This window comes from Pollicipes pollicipes, unplaced genomic scaffold (assembly GCF_011947565.3).
Source record: "Pollicipes pollicipes isolate AB1234 unplaced genomic scaffold, Ppol_2.1 Scaffold_4881;HRSCAF=5763_pilon_pilon_pilon, whole genome shotgun sequence".
Taxonomy (NCBI): domain Eukaryota; kingdom Metazoa; phylum Arthropoda; class Thecostraca; order Pollicipedomorpha; family Pollicipedidae; genus Pollicipes; species Pollicipes pollicipes.
This window is the reverse complement of record NW_023596576.1, coordinates 57,861,748-57,882,064: the sequence shown is the minus strand read 5'-3', so window position 1 is coordinate 57,882,064 and position 20,317 is coordinate 57,861,748. Positions and strand designations below refer to the sequence as shown.

Genomic DNA, 20,317 nt, shown 5'->3' with positions numbered 1-20,317 from the left:
TGAAATGCGTTTGGCTTTGGCATAATGGTTACAGATATATGCCGCTCCCCTGCAGCCATCACCTCGGGAGCCATCGGTATAAATGTATGTATATGCATTATATTCATTACGAAATTCCGCGGATAGGGACTGGACGTTTGACGCTTACGTTTACTGGGACGGTACGTTTTTATGCGTAAATAGAAACCGAATCGTTGCAAGGGTGTCCAGCCAGAACAGGCGTAGTGGAAGCGAGGGAAGCGTGTGAATGTGTGGCAGTTGAAATAGGCGTTATGCTTGTATTACGCGGGCACTGATTGTGGGGTGCGTTGTGAAGTGGGTGCTGTTAGTGTTTTGAAAGTGGGCTGGGTGGGTCTGGCAGCGGCCCGCGCGTAGAATCTCAGAAGTTATTGCTTGCGTCAGTGTATGAGTGGTGGCATGTGTGCATCCGCCAGTATGCTGGACACCGGGGAGGTACGGAGGGCGCCTGTAGCCACGCGGAGAGCGGCGTTCTGGATAGTTTCCAGGGTCTTAATTTTGCTCGAAGAAATGCCATCAAATATAAAGGCACTGAAGTCCAAGATCGGCCGAATCAAGGCGGCATACAGACGGAGCATGGTGCGCCTATCGGCTCCCCACTCTCGTCCGGCGAGACATTTTAGGATATTAAGTCGTTGGGTGCAGCGCTGTTTTAGGTCGGCAAAATGGGGCGAGAAGGTAAGTCGGCTATCCAGGGTGATCCCGAGATACTTGAACTGGGTGACGAGTGGGATGGGTTGACCATGCAGGTTCAAAGGGGCTCGAGGCGCAAAGATTACGCGCCGCCTAGAAAAAGTAAGTGCTGCTGATTTAAGCGGTGAAATCTCAAGACCCCGCCGGTCACACCATTGGTGGATGTGATTTAGAGCAAGTTGTACAAAGCGATTTGCTCGATCGACACTGGGGTGGGTAAACCATGCCGCCAGGTCGTCGGCGAAAAGAGAATAGTTCAGATGTGGTGAAATTTCATGAAAATCATTAAAAACGTCGTTGATCATAATTAAAAAGAGCGTCGGCGAGGCCACGCTGCCTTGGGGAAGTGCATGGTCCTGTTCCGCAGGCGTTGACAGCGTGTTCCCGCAGCGAACGGCGAAGGTTCGATCTGCTAAGAAATTTTGCAAAAATTTGGCGAGTCGACCACGAACTCCCATTCTGTGCAGTTTAATCAGGAGGGCAGTCTTATTGACTTTATCAAATGCGGCCTTAAGATCTAAAAATAGTGTAACCGCAACCATTTTTTGTTGGAAACCACGTTGGACTGAGTCAACAAGTTGGACGAGGTTGTCCGCCGTGGAGCGGCCAGGGCGGAAGCGCCGTTTTGGTAAGGGCAAGTAAGATTGTGGGGCTCTAAGTAAGCCCTGATTCGAGCGGTGACCATTCTTTCAAATAATTTCGATGCACAGCTTGACAGAGAAATAGGGCGATAGCTTGAAGGATCAGACGGAGGCTTGCGAGGTTTTAGTATCGGGATAAGAGTGCTAGAGCGCCAAGTGTCAGGGAACTTTTCATTAATCCAAATATCGTCAAAGGCAGAGAGGAGATTTAGCAGTCCAGACTCAAACAGATTTCTGAAAAAAGCATAAGCGATCTGGTCTGGATCGACCGATGTGTTTTCCCACTTGCTGAGGGCCAGCCTCAGTTCGTACAGCATGAAGAGTGCGTTACAGTGTGCGGTGTTGTCAGTAGTAAAGTCGAGTGCATGGAGTGTGATGTTGAGCGAATTCTTGAGCTGTTGGGAGTATTGATCGGACGATGAAACGCGGGCGTAGTGTAGTGTAAACTGTGTGGCGACCTCAAGTGGCGCATGATAGTGCTGGCTGTTGACTATGAGGTATGAGATTTTGTAGTGATATGTGCGTTTATTGGTGAAGCTCCGCATTAGTGACCATATTTTTGACAGAGGGGTGTATCGGTTAAACGTGGTAGCGAAATTTTCCCAGCTTTCCTTTTTGTCTGTTTTATTGTTACGTTAGCTTGGTGTCGAGCCCTGCGAGCTTCCTCCTCGTGGGCTGTGCAAATACAATTGCGAAAAGCACGCATGGCCCGGCGTCGCAGGGCCACTGCGCGCTGACACTCGTCGTTCCACCAGGGCGCGTGTTTGGCCCCGGGTCGACAATGAGTGTGTGGAACAGACTGGTGTGCAGAGGCCAGAAGACTGTTTAAAAAATCAATAAGATTAGGGGTCGATTCAGGGGGGGGGGGGGGTGAGCCTCGTCTATACAGTTTTGAAATGTGGTCCAGTCCGCTTTGCGGAGGTTCCATCGAGGGAGGAAGTGGAAATCTACCTGTCCTGAGCGGACTTTTAATTCAAGGTGAATTGGATAATGGTCACTGAACAGCGGATCTGTTTGTACGTTGTGAGTGAAGTGTGACGCGATGCGTGGTGCTGAGAGAGCCAGGTCAATCACAGAGAAGCTGGCGGCTGTCCCTCGGTGTTGTATGTGTGTAGGTGTTTGACTGTTGGGGCATATGAGGTCATGAGTATGCAGTGGTGTGTGGAGCATGGTGACGCGTGTCTGTATTGATTGACACCCCCATGCTCGGTGGTGGGCGTTAAAATCGCCCAAGATTAGGCAAGGGGAGGAGATTTGAGAGGAGAGTTTGGGGAGCTGGGAGGCGGGGAGAGGGTTATTTGGGGATAGATAAAGAGAGACGAGACTGAGGTCAAATTGTGCGATTTTTACGTTAATTGCTGTAAGATTCAGATTAGTATTAAAGTGTACTCGATGGTGCAGTAGATGGTTGGACACATGCAGCGCCGTGCCGCCACAGCGAGGTGTGTCATTTACGTTATCGGTATTGAGGCAATAATTTCGAATATTAAAGTTATAGTTCGTAAAATCAGGATCATTAAAAAAGGTCTCTTGAACAGCGGCAATCATTGGCTTATGTTTGATGATATATTTTTGAATTCGCTCCAGTGGGATACTAGGGACCTGGTATTCCATTGGAGAACAAATTCATTAAATGGGGAGTTCATTTATGGGGAGGGGAGCGAGGCTCTCTTGCTGCTCGTGCAGCGGGGCGGGAGCGCGTTTGGGCGTGGCCAGCGCGGGTCCTTTTGGAGGGGGCGGGGGAGAGGGAGGGCGGGCGGGACGGGGTCCTCTCTCAGGGGATGGGGAGGTAGTCCGACTCGACCCTGACGGTTCTGCCCCCAGACTGGTGCGGGGGGAACCAGTCGTCGATGACCCCGGTTCCGACACGGCTCTCGGGCGCACACAGCGTGAGCCGCTGAACGGCCGTGAGGCCTGAGGTGGCGTCAATGGTGTCTCGGTTCTGGCCTGAGGGGCAGGGAGACGAGCCTCAGGGGGCGGAAGCAGGGGGTGGTGGCCCGGGGACCGGATCTCAGGGGCTGGGAACCAGGCCTGGCGGGCCAGGGTGCGGGCCATGGGGGCGCCCCTCAAATGGGGCGGGTCGGGCGTGCGCCTCCACTGGCGGCTGGGCGCCAGTGGAGGGCGCCCCTCAAATGGCCACAAGTCCGCTGTCCACTCCACCCCGGGCGGCTGGGGCGGGTCGGGCGAGCGCCTCCACTGGCGTGGGCCAGGCCCCAGTCTCCAGGGAGGGAGCGCGAGGAGGGAGGAGCGGGGAGGGAGCGTTGTTCTTTTGTTTTTGCCTGAGGTTTGCCCGGATCTCCAGCCAGGGCGGGCTGGCCCGACGGACCCATGCCGGGTGGGGGCCGGTGCAGGACGTGCAGCGCGGCTCCTGGGCGTCGCACTGGCGAGCCGAATGACGGCCCGCACATACCCCGTACTTCGGGTGGCGGGCGCGGCAAGTGCGCGCGCTGTGGCCGGAGGCCTGGCAGTGCGCGCACTGCTACGGGGCGGGGATCCACGGGCGCAGGGACGCACGCATATAACCACACAAGAGGTACGGCGGAAGGGCCGTACCCCGGGAGCGCAATGGGAGCAAGGGGTTAGGTCCCAGCTCCGGACGGCGTGACGGCAGGCGCACCACCTCGGTGACACCCTGAGCGAGACACTCGCCGAGAATGTCCTCTTCGGACATCTCGGCGGGGGCCGGGGCGTACACGACCGCCTGAACAGTGTTCAGGCGGTCTGAACAGTGTTCAGTGAACAGTGCCTGAACAGTGTTCAGGCGGTCTGCCATGACCACCGCCACGTCACGGACTAGAAATCGGCTGAGTTTTAGTAGTACATGCGCCTGATGGGCGCCGTGAACTTTGATAAGGGGGGCCCCCGAATGAAGGGCGTCGCACTGGCGCCCTTGGCCTCCTCAACCTTTCCTACATGGTGCTCAATTTCGCGGCGGATGGCAAAAGGGTTCAGGAATGCAAAACTTTTGTCGTCCCTTTTTTATAAGAATGAACGATGGCCCGTCCGGCGGCGCGGGCGACGGGGGAGCTCGGGCCCAACGGCGGGGGGTGGGTCCCGGTTCGCGGCGAGATGGGGATGGGGACTCGGGCGGCATGCTTCGTGTTTTGGTGCTTGTGCTCGTGTTTTTGCTACAAGTGAGCGCTTAAGGCGATAGAGTGTGGGCTTAAGGCCAGGCAGTGTTGCTTAAGGCTGCGTATGTAGCTTACGTGTTCGAGGAAACGGCGAGACGAAACCGGAAAAAAGCGATCGACGACAACGACAACGAAAACGAAACCCTTCAGCTGACGACGTAACCCTCCCCCCCCCCCTGTTAGGCGTTAGACGTAAGAGGTTTAAGGCACAGCTCGCGGGAGGACCAACTGCGAGCGCCAAACGCTACCGTCCTCTGCGCATGCGCTAAATATGTCGGGTAGTGGTTGCATACGATTGCGGTTGCTGGATTGAGATATGGCTGTTCCAAAACTGCCATAAGCCGAAATATGACACCACTTTGGGATTTGGCAATCCGGGTCTGCCACATCGCACTGTGACCGCTTGAGACGGCCGGTTTCTGTTTCGGAGTTGGGCTGCATGAATATATGTCTCTCCGTCTAGGGAGCTTTTCCTCAAATCATAGGAACCAAACCTTAGCAAAGTGCAAGTAAGTTCTTCGTTTGTTTCTATCGGGATGAGTTCGAGAAAGGAGTAATTGACACCCATGGTGTTTGGCAGGTTCAAGTGGTCCGTGCCCTCCTCACCATACCCTCATGTTTTGCAGTGTGTCGCGGTGTTTGCTGAAAGATCAACTGTTGAACGGCGGTACATACTTTTATTTCGTAATCTGTTTCTCTCGGGCTCATGGGTTTCAACAAGACACTGCTCCGGTCGGGGGACCTGCCTCGGGCGCGCGAGGCCACAGACGTCCGCACCGGATAAGTAGGCTATATTCCAACCGCGCCGAGCGGAGTGGCCCGCGGAGGCCGGTCCACCGTCACAATAGGCAGGTCGTCGGGTCGCGGGAGCTGAGATCAGAGCACCGGCAGCGGTCGCGGAGAGTTCCGACGGTGGTGGCGATGGTTCGGGGGCGGGGATTACTTCCTTGCCTCCGAGGCGCGCGCGGAGAGAAGGCGGATCAGACCGCCCGCCGGAGGCGCCGGCTCCGGCTGGCCGTCGACGCTGTAGTACTCGTAGCCGCCGCCGAGCGTCGCGTCAGGCGCGGCCGGCACCGAGCGTCGCTTGAGGAAGCGCGACACCGTGGAGGGGTTGTAGCAGTCGGGCCCGTCGTTGCCGGCCAGGCACGCCTCTGCGCAGGCCGTGCCCTGGAAGAAGCGGCCGTACATGTTCTTGCACTGGCCGCAGTTGCTGGAAAGGAGGCCACCGTCAGTGGACGACGAAACAGCGGCCGACGCGCCGTCTCCAGGGCATGACGCGGCCTCCAGAAATACGATACCACATTGGCTTCCAGCGCTGGCGTCGGTGGTCTCCCAGGGGGCCCTTCTCTTCGAGCTGAGGAAATGCAATTCGCACGGCAGCGATTGTTCAGGCCTTACGCTGAGCGAGCAGTGCGCTTTTTGTCGCACTTGAAACGCTCAGGGTCCTGTCGCGGATGCTGGTTGATAACAGTTTTTCTGATCAACATGTAGTTGCCCTCGTGCAGCGACATGGCCACCATCAGATAAACAAGGCCCACCAGGCACCCAACGCAGTATTGCAACTAACATGACCCGAAGGCAACAAGGTCTGGAGATAGCTGGAACTGGCTGCCAGAGGACGGGACTGCCTCTCACTCTGCACCATGGGGCTTACTCCACTTGAAGCCCGGCAATACTGCAGGCGGCGCTGACTGGCCGGGGCTTCGGCAGAACCAGAATCAGGGGTGTTGCTGTCAGCCAGCTCACAACTGACAAGCACAGGCGGCGGTACATCGCAAGTATGCAGGAAACTTACCACAGCGATGGCAGAGATACCGCCAGTCATGCGTCGATTACACGTGCGAACATTTTCAAGGCACTCTGAAAAAGTTGCTTGGTCGCCTTTTACTACCTGGCTTACGGTGGTGTGCGCTGGATGGAAGACGCTCCTGTGCAAAGGTCAGGTTTAATACAAGCTCTGCTAGTTCAGTGTAGTGATGGCGACCAGCCGCTAGCCAAGTGCTGTGTCGTGAGGAAAAGCAGGTAAATCTTGTCCGATTGGCAATGCGTCTGAGTCATGACCCCACTCGCCAGGCTTGATAGATTTGTACGTATGATCAATGTTTAGTGGGTCATGTTGCCCTCTCAGAGAAGCGGTCTCTTCTTTATAAAAATGCGTAACTTTTAGCATAACCAGCTCGTTGACATATCGTTTGTATGCAGCTCGTAACACGATAAGCATGTTACAACGCAATCGTTTTGAAACGTCTGGTGAAGGCGCCCCAGCCATAGCAACCGCATTTGATATTACGTCACAGACGAGTGTAAACACCACTAATACAATCGGTGTTTTCATCGAACATTTAATTGTCTACGCATTCTCGGGATTTCATTAAGCGAGTTTCGTTCCACTTTTGATTGCAAATTGCCGGTCGCGACGTTTACAAAAGAGATTGGGTGGGCTTGCGACTCGTGCAGTCTGTTGGCTTGGCTGATGCGAACAGATAACGCTCCCGCTGTTTTTCAGAAATTGCTCCAAATGTTTCGCAGACACTCTTTGTGACTGTGAGCTGGCTGATAGTAGCTTGTTGTGAAGACACTGCAGTCTTCACTGCAGGAGAGCCAGTTCAGCAGATGATTTCCACTGAGCGATTTTAACATGTGATTCAGCTGCAGCCCGACTCTTCACACCAGTCGTCAGTTTACCTTCGCAGACGAATCACATAAGCGCAGTTTCTAGGGCGCGAACCTGCACGTGCCTCGGACAGAGTCGACAGATGTCCCGCACTGTAATAACTGAACTACCGAGGCAGTAAAGTTCAGTCGTGCAGATATCCAGCTATTCTCGTTCAAGCCCAGAATAAAGCTTCCGGCGTAATCCTGTTAGGGAGTGCGCTCAGATTCAATGCTAACATCCGCTCGCTGTTGACAATAAGCGAACTTTGCCGTGCTTTGTGAGATGCTGAACTTGAGAGACACCTCGGCACTCATGTTCTATATAGTTAACGAATCGCGTGCCTCTAGTTGCCAAACATACCATGTGTTGCTAATCGCAACAAAATGGCCACTGACGCCCATCTGGACGCTAGCCTGTCGTCACACGTCCTCAGCGCCAGCGGCATCAGCGCCCTCAGCTGACGCTGACGCCGCTAACCCAGCGACAGCTGACGCCGCTGCGTGGATGGACTCACCGGACGCAGGAGCTGATGTTGGCGTCGGCCTGGCCGGCCAGCAGCAAGCAGACTGGCAGACAGCACAGCAGTAGGACCTCAGGCTGCGAAACAGACCCGCTGGTGAGGGGCGGGCACAGCAGCGACGCCGGCGCGGCCAACTACGGCGGTGCTGAGAGCACGCACGCACTGGGAGGCTTCCAGGGGCGCGGCTGGACTTGTTACGAACACCGCCGACTGGAAATGTCAGCGGTTTTCAGAATATTTCGTCCTCTATTGGGATGGGTGAAGGATGCCGAGCAAATTTGCCAACGGAGCTCATTGGCAGGAGGCTAGCCTGTTTAAACGCATGGTCAAATCTTGTATTCTATCTCCATATCCATATCGAATCTGCATATATGTTGCAACGGTGAACTATGTGACTTTACTGCTTCTGCAGCAATGCGGTAGTAGTTGAGCGTCTAAGCTGCCGTGCCTCAGGCTACGTGTGAGTGTTGCGCAGAAAGAGATCCTGCTGTTAGAACATTGTGGTAAGTCGTGGAGGAATGCGTTTCTATTTAGATTGTCCAGTTACCAATGGTCTCCTCTCCCTGAATGGCTGTAGCTATGCTGTTGTTGGTCGGAAAGAAACCATCATGCAAGTGCCACGCTATTCTGTGCCCAAATTTCAGCTCTCAGAACTTGCAAAGCCTAGGTTATAGGGCATTTATTACCCTAGGTTACATCTAGGTCAGGCCACTGCATTTTTCAGCGCCAATTATCTTTTACTACCTAAGACGCGCGTGTTTTGACACCCCTGACTACTTCCGCCTTCCAAGATTCGTCCCTGCACAAGGCGGCATCAAGCCGCCCGGCCGGCGTCTGCCGCCAACGCCATCGGCGGCCGCCTCATCGATGCCCACCGACGCGGCTGTCGGTGCCGTCGCCACCAATACGGACGGTCCAGCGGCGGCGCGCCGCGCTCGCCGCCGAACGCCGTGGCGGCCCCGCTGGCGGCGCGCGTGGATCGACAGGCCTCGCCGCCACCGTCGCGGCACGGCACCCTAATGTGGCCGGTCGGGCATAATCCGAGGTCGGCGAGCGCCCAGCGGTGGCAATCTAACGACGGCGGGCGCCGTGGCCTGGCCGAGCTGTTTGTTTGGCGCGTCATGGCAGGGCGCCTGGGCGTAGCGGATAGAGCAGGAGGGGGAGGCGCACGGGGTGGGACCGGGCGAGGCGGCGGGTACCCGTCAACGCTGGTCTGAGATGAGGACAATTTTTTTGCGGTCATGTCCACTGGTCCTCAAAGTGAGCAGTCGAGTCAAACTGGTCCTCAAAGTACAGTCCAGCGGGTACAGTCGACGGCCGGTCCGCACTGCCGCCAGTCCTCAGCAGTCCTGCAGGGGACTGGCGGGTGCAGCCGACGGCCGGTCCGCACTGCCACCAGTCCTCAGCAGTCCTGCGGAGGACGGGGCAGGGGACGGGCGGTCTCAGCGGCCGCGCTCACTCGACTGTCACTGGTGATGGAATAGGACCGGACAGTGCCGACACACCACGGGGACTCCTACTACCAGCGGTGGGTGAAGATCGTGCGTATAGCACGCCAGGATACTTACTCATCTTCACGAACGGTTGCGCTGCGACAGATTGCGGCGACGTTACGTTCACTCAGCTGTTGCACGTCAGCTGTTGCAGACCAGCGGGCAAGGGCTGAGAGCGTTCGGGCACTCGGCGACCGCAAGCCGAGAATCAGGAAAACCAGAAAAATCAGGAACCAGAAAAAGACGGTCCGGTTCCACTACACCAAACCGCTATTGCAAGGGTTCCTGTGACGTGAGCAAAACCCTCATGCACGACCGTTGTGTTCTGCTCCTCATTTCACACGCAGGGTCAGCATCCAGCTGGGCGGAGCGAGCGGTTCCCAGGGACTCCCGTGCTCAGCCTCGGGCGATGCACCTGCCGCCGTCCCACTGACCTTATCCTGCGCGCACGCGGTATCCTATACCCCTGGGACGAGAGTACCAGCTGCGCTGCCTCCTCCCGGGGCGTGGAGCTGAGCCAAAACTGGACACTGGCACACCCGTTGGCAGTGGAGCTCATCCGCCTAAGCTGACGGCAAAGCGTCCCCAGCGTCCGCGAGAACTGCGCTGACGCCTGCCGTGTGCCTCCGAGAGCCGTCGTGACTGTATCGAGTTGTTATCTGGCGACTCACAGCCAGGCAGCCCACTGTCTTCAAGCACCGCGAGCGACGAGCATTAATGCAGTTATCTGCAGTTGTCTACAAAACTTCTTTGGAAAGTTACGCTGTTCCATTCTTGAACTTGAAGTGAACGTCTCCGCGCCTGTCTGCTGAGCTAAACGGTTCAACTGAGTAATCTGTCCGGTGGGGGCATATCGGCCAGCCAGAACAGGCTGGTGTGCTTCTCTGCAGTAACAGAACTGGCACGCGTGCCACCGAATCAAACATTGGCCACGGTTATGCCGAAGTCGTGCCTCTGGGGGCATTTGCCGAAAAATCACATGCTTGGCACATTGTAGCGTTAGACGTTGTGAGCACTCGAAATATGCCTGCAACCTGACTGACTGATCATTGCGCCTAAGACATTTTAACGAATGCATTGCCAACAAAGCATAATTACCTCTGCAACACGTGACGAGCACCTGTCATGACAACCGTTTGAATGTGAACATGCATGAAGCAAACTACAAGGCCGCATGTCTGCGATTACACTCACTCATCACTGTCACGTCATCATGCACCGCTATTTGCAGTCACTTACTGGCTGTATTGTACCTTAGCTTAGACGCACAAGGTCTTAAACTGTGCTCGACGCTTTGCTAAGCCACGACGTTTCAGATGAGAACAACTGGTTGTCATTTATTCACCAACGAATGGCCGGCCGGTGGTGGATTGGACTGGTTTTAAACCAGACAAGCCGTTGCTTTAACAAATATTGTATGAAAATACGTGGCGGTGAAAATCGCATTGCAAGGAATGATTTTATCTGTTGGCTCCATAGGCAGCGGTGGAATGGTAATTGCGTAGCTTTTACAGCATGCAGTGTAGAGTGGCGCTGCATATTATTCGCCCCAATATTTACCGCCAGTGGAGGAAACTCGGCTAGGGCGTGAAGTTATTCAGATATTGTTGATCGATTGCAAGAAAGCTTGCTTACGGGAGGAGCGACAGCTTTCGGGGTTCAATTTAACTGTACGCGCATGTAACCAGCTCGAGCGCAATGCTCTAGCTGGAACCTGAGATTGTTCCCAGATTGAGGGTCTTTGGGTGACTCGAGAGGGTCTCTTTCGTGACATCGTCTCATCTAACTGCTTGCTCGGCGCCAGCCAGTGCCATCTTCCCAACAATGCTTGCGTCCCACCTGTCACCAAAGTTTTTTGGGTAAATTTGTTCGGTAAATTTTGTGATTTAACTGGTTCGCCACAGATTCCATTACGGCCTACAATGCCATGTTTAGGCAAGATCGCGCTGTGAGATATGCCAGTTCCGAATGTCGTGATCGAAGCCAAGATAGATAGCTCCCTCATGCCTATGTCAAGTAGAATGTCAGCCGAGCCAGGAAATGTAAGATATGATATCGATGGTTGCTAGGAGCGACTCCCTTGACAGCGGCGCTGACTGTGGGTAACTTGCCGGCCGTTCGAACTGCATTGGCGACACATATGGTCCCTATCACACTCGAAGTGATATCGCCCTGTTTACGGCTTTGATAGCGTTTTGTACGCATGCGTTGCAGCGTATACTAGTGATAGCTTTAATGATGGCACATCTTCTTAATCACGTCCTCGTTGCCTCAAACTATTCCGCCCCAATTCGGCGTTTAGGCTGCTTATTGCATGCCCAGCCCAGTAAAGCTGACGTGGAACTTTCTTCCCCTCCTTTGCGCTTACCATTTCAGGCCATCTCAACCCCATCCCACTTCGCCATTTTGTTTTTTAGCGCCATAGAGCGAGAGTGACTGAGAGTTGGCCACAAGAAACAGAACATCAACACAAACCAGCAAGATGGTTTTTTGCGCCGTTGGACCAGCGAAAATGACGACAAACGTAAGCGTCAGCATCATGCAGATATGGTAGGACATCAGCGATTGGAGCCCGTCTCCCCAGGAGCCCATACACCTGTTTTTTAGATGCATTGGAGTAAACTTCTCCCACGAGTTTAGCGGATACGAAGCTGCAGCGTCGCTTGGCTTTCCTGCACACGTTCATGAGTCACGTCGCTGGAACATTGGTTGCCTTGGGCCTGGCGGGGCCTAGCAATCTTAATCGACCAATTTGAAATGTCTTGTGTTTTTGGCCATTGTGACCAAAGTGGCGCTTGAAATACAAATGTTCGGGGGAGTATTGGTCATAACACATTAGGCCACACAGCTTTGCTGCTGTCGTGTCCCACCCTCTTTCGGTTAGGCCACAGCATTTTGTGTTCGAGGCTGCTTTAATAGAGTATGCTATCGGCCGCTTCCCCGTCTATCAAAGACGTAACCACGGATAGGCCGGCATTGCATTATCTAGTGATTTTTGGGACAGTGCATTCGCCTACACTGTGATTTAGGCTTCAGGCCAATATCCCGTCTAGTTGCCAAGAGCTGAGAGGGAATTGTTCCGTCTGTTGCTGAAAAACTGCAAGACCGTACGATCGTTGCAAAGGTGAACGCGGTCTAAAGCGGGAATGGCTGGGCCAGGCCAGGCCAGGCCAGGCCTGGGGCTACAAAATGTCCGGTTAGTTGACGTTAATCCTCGCTTGGCCTGCGGCATCGTTCGCAGCGCGGAGTTGATGACGTCACTGGAATAAGTAGCCCTACGGCCGCTGAAGGGATGACAGGAGCCCGTTGTCAACACACAAGTTATCAAACTGCCTGTGTATCCGTCGTACATGTCATGACTATCTCCAATCAAGCATTGTATGAGGCTTCCGAAGATATCGACGCTGCCCGAGCCTTCACCAGGCACACTACGGACTGGAACATTCCTTAACAACAACACATCAAGTTTAGCAGCAGGGACCCAACAAAACCCCTATCACAACATTGTTCAGAACAAAGGTAACAGGATACACGACTGCGACTGCAGCCTGCGAGACAGGAGAGGCCATGCGCAGAACAGAAGGGAGGGGAGCGTACGTAGAGCAGGAGGGAGTGTACTGAAAGGAGGAGGGAAGTACTCACAGCAGGAGTGAGCGTGCTCAGAACAGAAGAGACCGCACTTAGGGAGGAAGAGGACGCGCTTGGAGCAGGAGTTAGTGTACTTAGAGCTGGAGGGACCGTGCTTGGGGCGGGAATAAACTACTCAGAGCAGGAGAGAGATACTCAGAGCAGGAGTGAGCGTACTCAAAGCAGGAGGGAGCGTACTCAGAGCAGGAGGGGGCGCATTCAGAGCAGGGGGAAGCGCACTCAGAGCAGGAGAGAGTTACTCAGAGCAGGAGAGAGATACTCAAAGCAGGAGTGAGCGTACTCAAAGCAGGAGGGAGCGCACTTAGAGCAGGATGAAAGCACTCAGAGCAGAAGGGAGCGCGCTCAGAGCAGAAGGGAGCATACTCTGAGCAGAAGTGAACGCACTTGGCTCAGGAGGTAGCGTACTCAGACATCCGGCACGGGGTAAGTAGAACACGGCACACGGCGACAGCTGCGCGACAGGGCGTACCTTGTACATGGTAGCCGTGTGTTGGGTAGGTGGCGGCGGGCACGGTACGGTCACGATGCGAGCCTACCACGCTGCGAGCACCGGTCGTGTTCCGCTACTGACACCGGCCGGCCGTCCTTATAAGTGGAGTCGTCCACGACGCTGCCGGCGCCGGCGCCGACGCAGGTGCAGGGGCGTCCGCCGGCGGGGTGACGACCGCGGACGTCACGGCGGGTGAACAGGGCGGTCCCGCCGACCCCTAACTATCGCCGCTGACCAGGTCACGCTCAGGGTGCGCAGGTGACCCCTGGCTGCGTGACATGGCCGCGGGCGACAAGCCGTGCATCTGGGAGGGGAACAATGCAGATGTGAGATGATGAGATGATGAGAGCTTCTTACGCATGACCTGATGTTTTCGAGAGGAGACGCTTGCGATTTTGAGTGACGCGAGGGGATGACGAACCGTCACGTGCGTGTGACGAGCCGTCGCAGCCGCCTTGGACTTCACAACTCGAACACAATGGGGGAAGGGGAGGGGAGCGAGACTAGTTGTCACTTGGGGTGATTGCCATACATCGGAACTAGATGACAGAAAACCTCAGTATGCATATAAAAAGAGCGCCTAATATGCCCACCGCAATCCGGCATACTAATTGAGCTGTGGCGCATGGGAACGTTTTGATACAAGGACGTGTGGAATTTGATTTTGGGAAGATTTTACGGATGTTCCACTTTTAGATTAATCCGTCGGCTTGCCTTCGTATATTGCTTTTAAAGTAGCCTGAATGTTTTGTCAGACTATTGAATGAGGTTTGCTTTGTGGTGATCTACAGGAATATCTGAAGGAGTGGTGTGCTTGAACCATTGAGAATGAGGTCGGAAGTAAAAGGTACCTTTTGGACATGTCACGACTCGTGCACAGGTCTGTTGTCCCTGTGTGTGACCTACAGTGCGTCCTGTGGCCATCATCAGTACTTTCAACGGCTTTTTACAAGTGGTCATATTCTATCATGCCATTGGTCATTGAGCAACTTCCTCTTTCAAGCAATGAAAATCATTTGCCGGTTGTGCTTTTGCCATAATTTTGGTTGAAAATCAAAATTCAAGATCATTTTAATATCACGCTCAAATGGGATGCTGTGGAAAGGACTTGGACTTGGAATAAGGACTTGTAGCAACTTGTCCTTGTACGCGGAATATTTTCACACTTACTTCTTCCCCTATACCCACCATAATATCAAAATAGCCAAAAATGTTACGGTGAGATTGATTTTACTAGATGCACGAACCATCACTTTAAACAAAATCAAAAACAACAAAGTATCACGAAAGAACGTGCGGAAAATCGCTAAATAAAACACGAATCAACTTGCCCAGTCTCCCGTATCACTGCGCCGGTGTCATGAAAACTGTCCTGCGCTCGCTTAGCTGTAGGGTGGTATCTTTGCAGTCATGGCTTGGGGTGCACAAAGCCAGTTTCACTGAGGATCCAATGCCTTTTTATTATCATTAATCAACTTATGTGGATTCACCCATAGTCCTCAACACGTTTAACAGTTGCTGGATCGGAGAGCATCCATACCAGGGATGATCAACCCCATGCCGAGGTGTAACATATCAATACACGCGGCAGTGCCTACAGGATCTAGCCTGCACGACTTATCTTAAACGGGGTGTTCCACAGTTGTATCGGGTTTTGGACTGAAAGAATCAGTTTAAAGATCATTCAGTGCAGTCTATAGCCCTGTCTTTCTTAAGACCTGAAGCCCTCCAGTTTCTGAGTTACACACTCTCGACGATGTCGCAGACCAGTCCGTGCAGACTCTTTTAAGGTTACCCGGTACATATGACGCCATAGTGACGGCGTTCAGATTCCGCCAATTCGATGGTCACGCGGCGCTCAAGCCCAATAAAATATAATTGTCGAGTCAGTCATATCTGGTGTTCGAGAGCATGATTTCCAGATATACGGTCGTGAATTGGCTCTCAACTAATGTTGTGCAGGCTGTGCAAGATTCTAACACGATTTGGTTGTTTGCTTGCTTGGATTAGAGCCCTTTCGACCAGAAATGATCATTATAGGGCTGCGGGATGAAGAGAAATGGATAACGGTAGGACAGGATTGCACGCACCTGGGAAGCCAACCACCGAGCTTATACCTGCGCAGGGATCTCTCGGAGTGTGCGCTGGGCGCCTGGTCCGGGTCCCCTTCCCAGTGGTCCTCTCGGCCCGCTCGCGCTGCGCAGGGACCCCTCGGAGTGTGTGCTGGGCGCCCGATCGGGTCCCTTTCTTAGGAGGCCTTTCGGCCGGCTCGTGCTGTGCATGGGATTACTCTGAGTGTGCGCCGGGCGCCCGGTCGGAGCCCCTTTCTCAGGAGGCCTTTCGGCCGGCTCGTGCTGTGCATGGGATCACTCGGAGTGTGCGCCGGGCGCCCGGTCGGAGCCCCTTTCTCAGGAGGCTTTTCGGCCCGCTCGTGCTGTGCATGGGATCACTCGGAGTGTGCGCCGGGCGCCCGGTCGGAGCCCCTTTCTCAGGAGGTCTTTCGGCCGCTTGTGCTGTGCGGGGATCACTCGGAGTGTGCGCCGGGCGCCCGGTCGGAGCCCCTTTCTCAGGAGGCCTTTCGGCCCGCTCGTGCTGTGCATGGGATCACTCGGAGTGTGTGCCGGGCGCTCGGTGGTCCGGGTCCCCTTTCTCAGGAGGCCTTTCGGCCCGCTTGTGCCGCGCATGGGATCCCTCGGAGTGTGCGCCGGGCGCCCGGTCGGAGCCCCTTTCTCAGGAGGCCTTTCGGCCCGCTCGTGCTGTGCATGGGATCACTCGGAGTGTGCGCCGGGCGCCCGGTCGGAGCCCCTTTCTCAGGAGGCCTTTCGGCCCGCTTGTGCTGTGCAGGGATCACTCGGAGTGTGCGCCGGGCGCCCGGTCGGAGCCCCTTTCTCAGGAGGCCTTCTGGCCCGCTCGTGCTGTGCAGGAATCCCTCGGAGCGTGCGCAGGGCGCCCGGTCGGGGTCTCTTTTTCAGGAGGCCTCTCGCCCCGCTCGTGCTGACGCATGCAGCCTGCAGCCTGGGCGTCGGGAAGATTCAGCATAAAGCAAGAAAAGAGGATGTGAGCGTCGGATGCCTAACATGAATTGCGTTTTGTGCTTCGTAATACAAGGAGTTGTGCATTTTTCTTAGTTTTTACGGAAATAAGGCTTAAAATCGAATAACTTGAGAATAGGGCCATAGCCATACATGTGAATGTAAGTTAACATCTGTAACTCACCGACTGTGCTGTAAACTGTGCAAGAACACAGCGAGAAACAACCAAAGTGTGAGCACATAACAATATTTGGCTCATTCAGCACTTCCAGCTCATGATGCTATTTCTCTGGAGATTGGAAAACTACAAGTGATTGCTGTCATGCAAACGTTCCATGACGCGATCAAACAACGACGTATTAAGGAGGATGTTTACGAAGATAAGAACTTGTGTTACCAAGAGCTGTCTTTTCCACTTTGAATTATAACAACCGTCATAACAAATTTATTTAATCATATCTTGTACCCACTTGAACACCTTCAAAGACGGAACATTCACTCTAAGTGCGGGAAAATGATTTACGCTCGCCGAATGCTCCTTCCCACTGACCAGATAATTCCCCGTACCCAAAACTGTTCTAGCCCCGTTAAAGCCATCTCTGTATCACGGCCGTTTCCTACACCACTGAATAGAAATTTGACTGCCCCTTGCCACCATTCCAGCTGTTTATCCCGTGTTGACTAGTGTTCGGCTACCCCGAGTAATCTTTCACAAGTGATGGACGCGTTATTGGGATACATATTAGGGTTGTTTTAGTATTAACAGTAACATGCCCAGACGACCCCGACGATGCATGTACAATGCCGATGTAGTCTTCAACTGGTAAGATTGTTCTACGATGTGGCCGTGGTTCTAGCTACCATACCTGTCCATTGTCCCCAATAAATCGTGTCCCCGGCAAAGCGTCAATTTCGGCCACGTTGCAATGTTCATGTTCGTGTATGCATACATGATGAGCGCGAGGATTATCTTTGATCCGTGTCTTGCCCACAGATGATCATTTACCATTGCTTGCAACCTTTGGACAATTTTGCGATGATGCAGAATCGCGGAACACGCGCGGCGTGCCGACATTATTATGTTAACAAGGCTATATACCACAAACGTATGCTCAAAACGCATACAAAGATATTCAGTTGCACTCAGAATTGAACACGAAGTGCGTCTGTTTGAGTTTCATGTCGCCATAACGCATGGTCTCGTAGGTATGATGTTGTAATACTGAAGAAGCGCGATTTTCTGGAAAGTTCGACCTTTGACCTGGCGTAATTGGATCAATTGCTGACCAAACAACATTAAAACAGGTACTAATCGCGATATCTCGTTGAGACCAATTCACTAGTATCTTTTGCTAAGCTCTATCTTCATTATGTTCAAAACGTCAGGTGCCTCGTATCACGCCCCCCCCCCCTCCCCCCTTTTAGTCCGCGATACGAAAAACGGTCAATCAGGGCCAGATTTGACGTCAGTTTCTTGCTGCTCATAGCCTTCCGCATAGCTGAAGACAAAACGCAAGATTTTTAATGCTTCACTGATGGATTTATTGAGGTTGAAAACTGCTCCTTTTTATTCCTAGTCTTCCTCCGTTCCACGAAAAACGACGCCAAAAACTGGTTTGTTAAATGCTATCTCATCCCTTCACGTATATATCTACACAAACGGGTTCGTGGGTGCCATGGCATAAACCCACTTTTCGAAAATGCTGGCCAGTAGACTTATGGTGACGCATAAAAAGAATGATCTTCGGTGTTCGTACCTCTGTTTTCTGAGACGTTCTTTAACCTATGCCTTCATGCATTCACGTTTACTTCCCGTACCCCGCGATTGTGCCTAGTTTCAATCTGTTGTAATCAATCTTTAATTCTGTCCAATACGCTTTACCATGCCCTCCTGACCTGCTGGTGGGCATTGCCCAGTCTTATCCGAAATCACTCGCAAAAAAAAACAGGAATGCTACAAATAGTCTGCGACACGGTGTAGTGAATTTTAACTTACTAACAAGGTTAATTTCTAGGCTTACCACTCATGATAGATTTATTAAATCATTGCTCCTTGATTAGTATGAACCTCGACAAACACAAGGATATTTGAAATTTGGCTTTATAGAGACGGGTACCAATGGAGGACCAAGTTCGACACTATTTCATTAATGTTAATACTACTTTTCATTCTGCCGGCTTTTACTTTGCTCAGAAATGCGTCTCAAAGCATGCAACGTGCATAAGCCGGCCTTAAATGCTCAAGAGTTAATATCACTGCACTGGAGAGTCCCCAATATGTGAAGGACGTTTATCATCAAAACGTATCAACGCTCGGGTTCTGTGCATCAAACTGCAGCAAACCTTGATTACGGGGTGCGCGGTTTGTTTACTCTCGGCATGGCCTGCAGATGAAAACGGAGGCAATTTAAATCACATGCTGTCCAGCGTACCCGCGGATTTCAGCTAATTCAGCGCAGCGATTTATGTGTATTGTTGCAGTTCTCCGTTGCTCTGATGACAATGTTTGGGGCTCGCGCAGTCTTGCTGATGAGTGGTACGAAGTGCCAAGCTGCTTGTCTTCCAGTGCGTGAAAAGCTGGAATAGTCCTGTTTTGTATTTTAAAAGACAACTGGCAACAGTACGCTATAATAGCACGTATTATCTATGTAATATGCTATTACCGTATTCGATCCAACGTTTCACATAGTCGAATCCTAGACTGGCGATGCCTTGTGTCATCGCCGACAGCGTGACAACTAATTACCAAGCACATGCGAACCTTTTCCGCACCTTGTTCGTAATCCCCCATATGAAACTTTGCCGTGCGCTTCATGCACGTACATTGCAGCAAGCTGTGCCGTTCGCTCTCAGCAGCAGACACCGCGTTAAGATGCACTAACAGGTCGTGGTAAACGACATGACATGTCTGTATCACGTTGGCAATTTCGCAGCCGCAGCTGTCTCGAGTCGCAGTAAATAAAACCACGAGGCGGATATCTGACTAAATTTATGTTTCCTTTCTATGCGGTGAAAACCTAGATGCGCCTGGCGTTCGGTCCAAATTCGAAGTTTAAAACGAGGTTGAACTATACTTAAGACATATTTGGGATTCGGGGACCCAAAGCACCAGTGCAGGGCGAGTGCGTGGCAGACGTCCAGCGTCACGACAAACACGCATCTGGTTTCTAGGATAGGGTAGAGCTCACTTAGCTTCAGGGTAGCACCGGTCTGTGCCGGAGGCTTTTAAGCGGTTCTGGCGAAGTTGTTTCAAACGCGGTATAGATTGGGTGATGGTGCATCGTAAACGGCATTAACGCTCTACCACGCGTCTTTTCACAGTGCTATGTCGTACTGCCTTGCAGGAGCCCATAGGAGGTTTCAGCGCATACCGTTTCTTCACTTCTGTGGCTATTGCACGCAGGTGGAACCGTGACACTCGTCTCATTTCTAAGCAAAGGGATATTTAGTTATCACATCTTGTCCTGCATTTGGCTCGAGTCTTGTCACGATTCTCTTAATAGGATTTTTTAAAATTTCCACAACGTCGGTGGAGCGTGATGACGTAAGGAATAGGGCAGAGCCAAAATGAAATAATGCGTATTTGACCTCTTGCAGTCATGTTATTCATGCAACGTTATATCAAGGCACTGAAGAACATCGAAATCTTGTTTTATGTTATTGAGTGTAAGATATGACTTAATTTGTATAGCAAGTTTGCACAAAATTTGCTGCTTTCCAGTTTGCCCTTATCTCAGATCGACCGGGTTTGACGCTTGGAGCTAGCTCACCACGGGAATGACTATGCATAGATCAACGCGCGCTCGGGTGTGGTTCAATTAAAAAAGGTATGCCTTGTTAAGTATTTGACCTATGGCAGGTTACAATCAGAGCCCACGTCTATCAGCGAAAGCAAGTCCGGGGTAACTGTTCAATATGATGCGACGACGTAGTGTTAGACTAAGTCCCACAACTTTGAGACGGTCGTTTAGACAATTAGACTATTGAAACATAAC

At 52.7% G+C, this 20,317-nt stretch overlaps 1 protein-coding gene across 1 annotated transcript; it reads right to left on the bottom strand.

Moving 5' to 3' along the window:
• Positions 1–5,463: 5,463 nt before the first annotated feature.
• LOC119100651 (eclosion hormone-like) lies at positions 5,464–13,359 on the bottom strand. The gene is given in 4 exon segments (XM_037223727.1): positions 5,464–5,523; positions 5,525–5,693; positions 7,654–7,736; positions 13,270–13,359. Coding segments are annotated over 4 exon segments (321 nt in total). The 5' UTR covers positions 13,279–13,359.
• Positions 13,360–20,317: the final 6,958 nt, after the last annotated feature.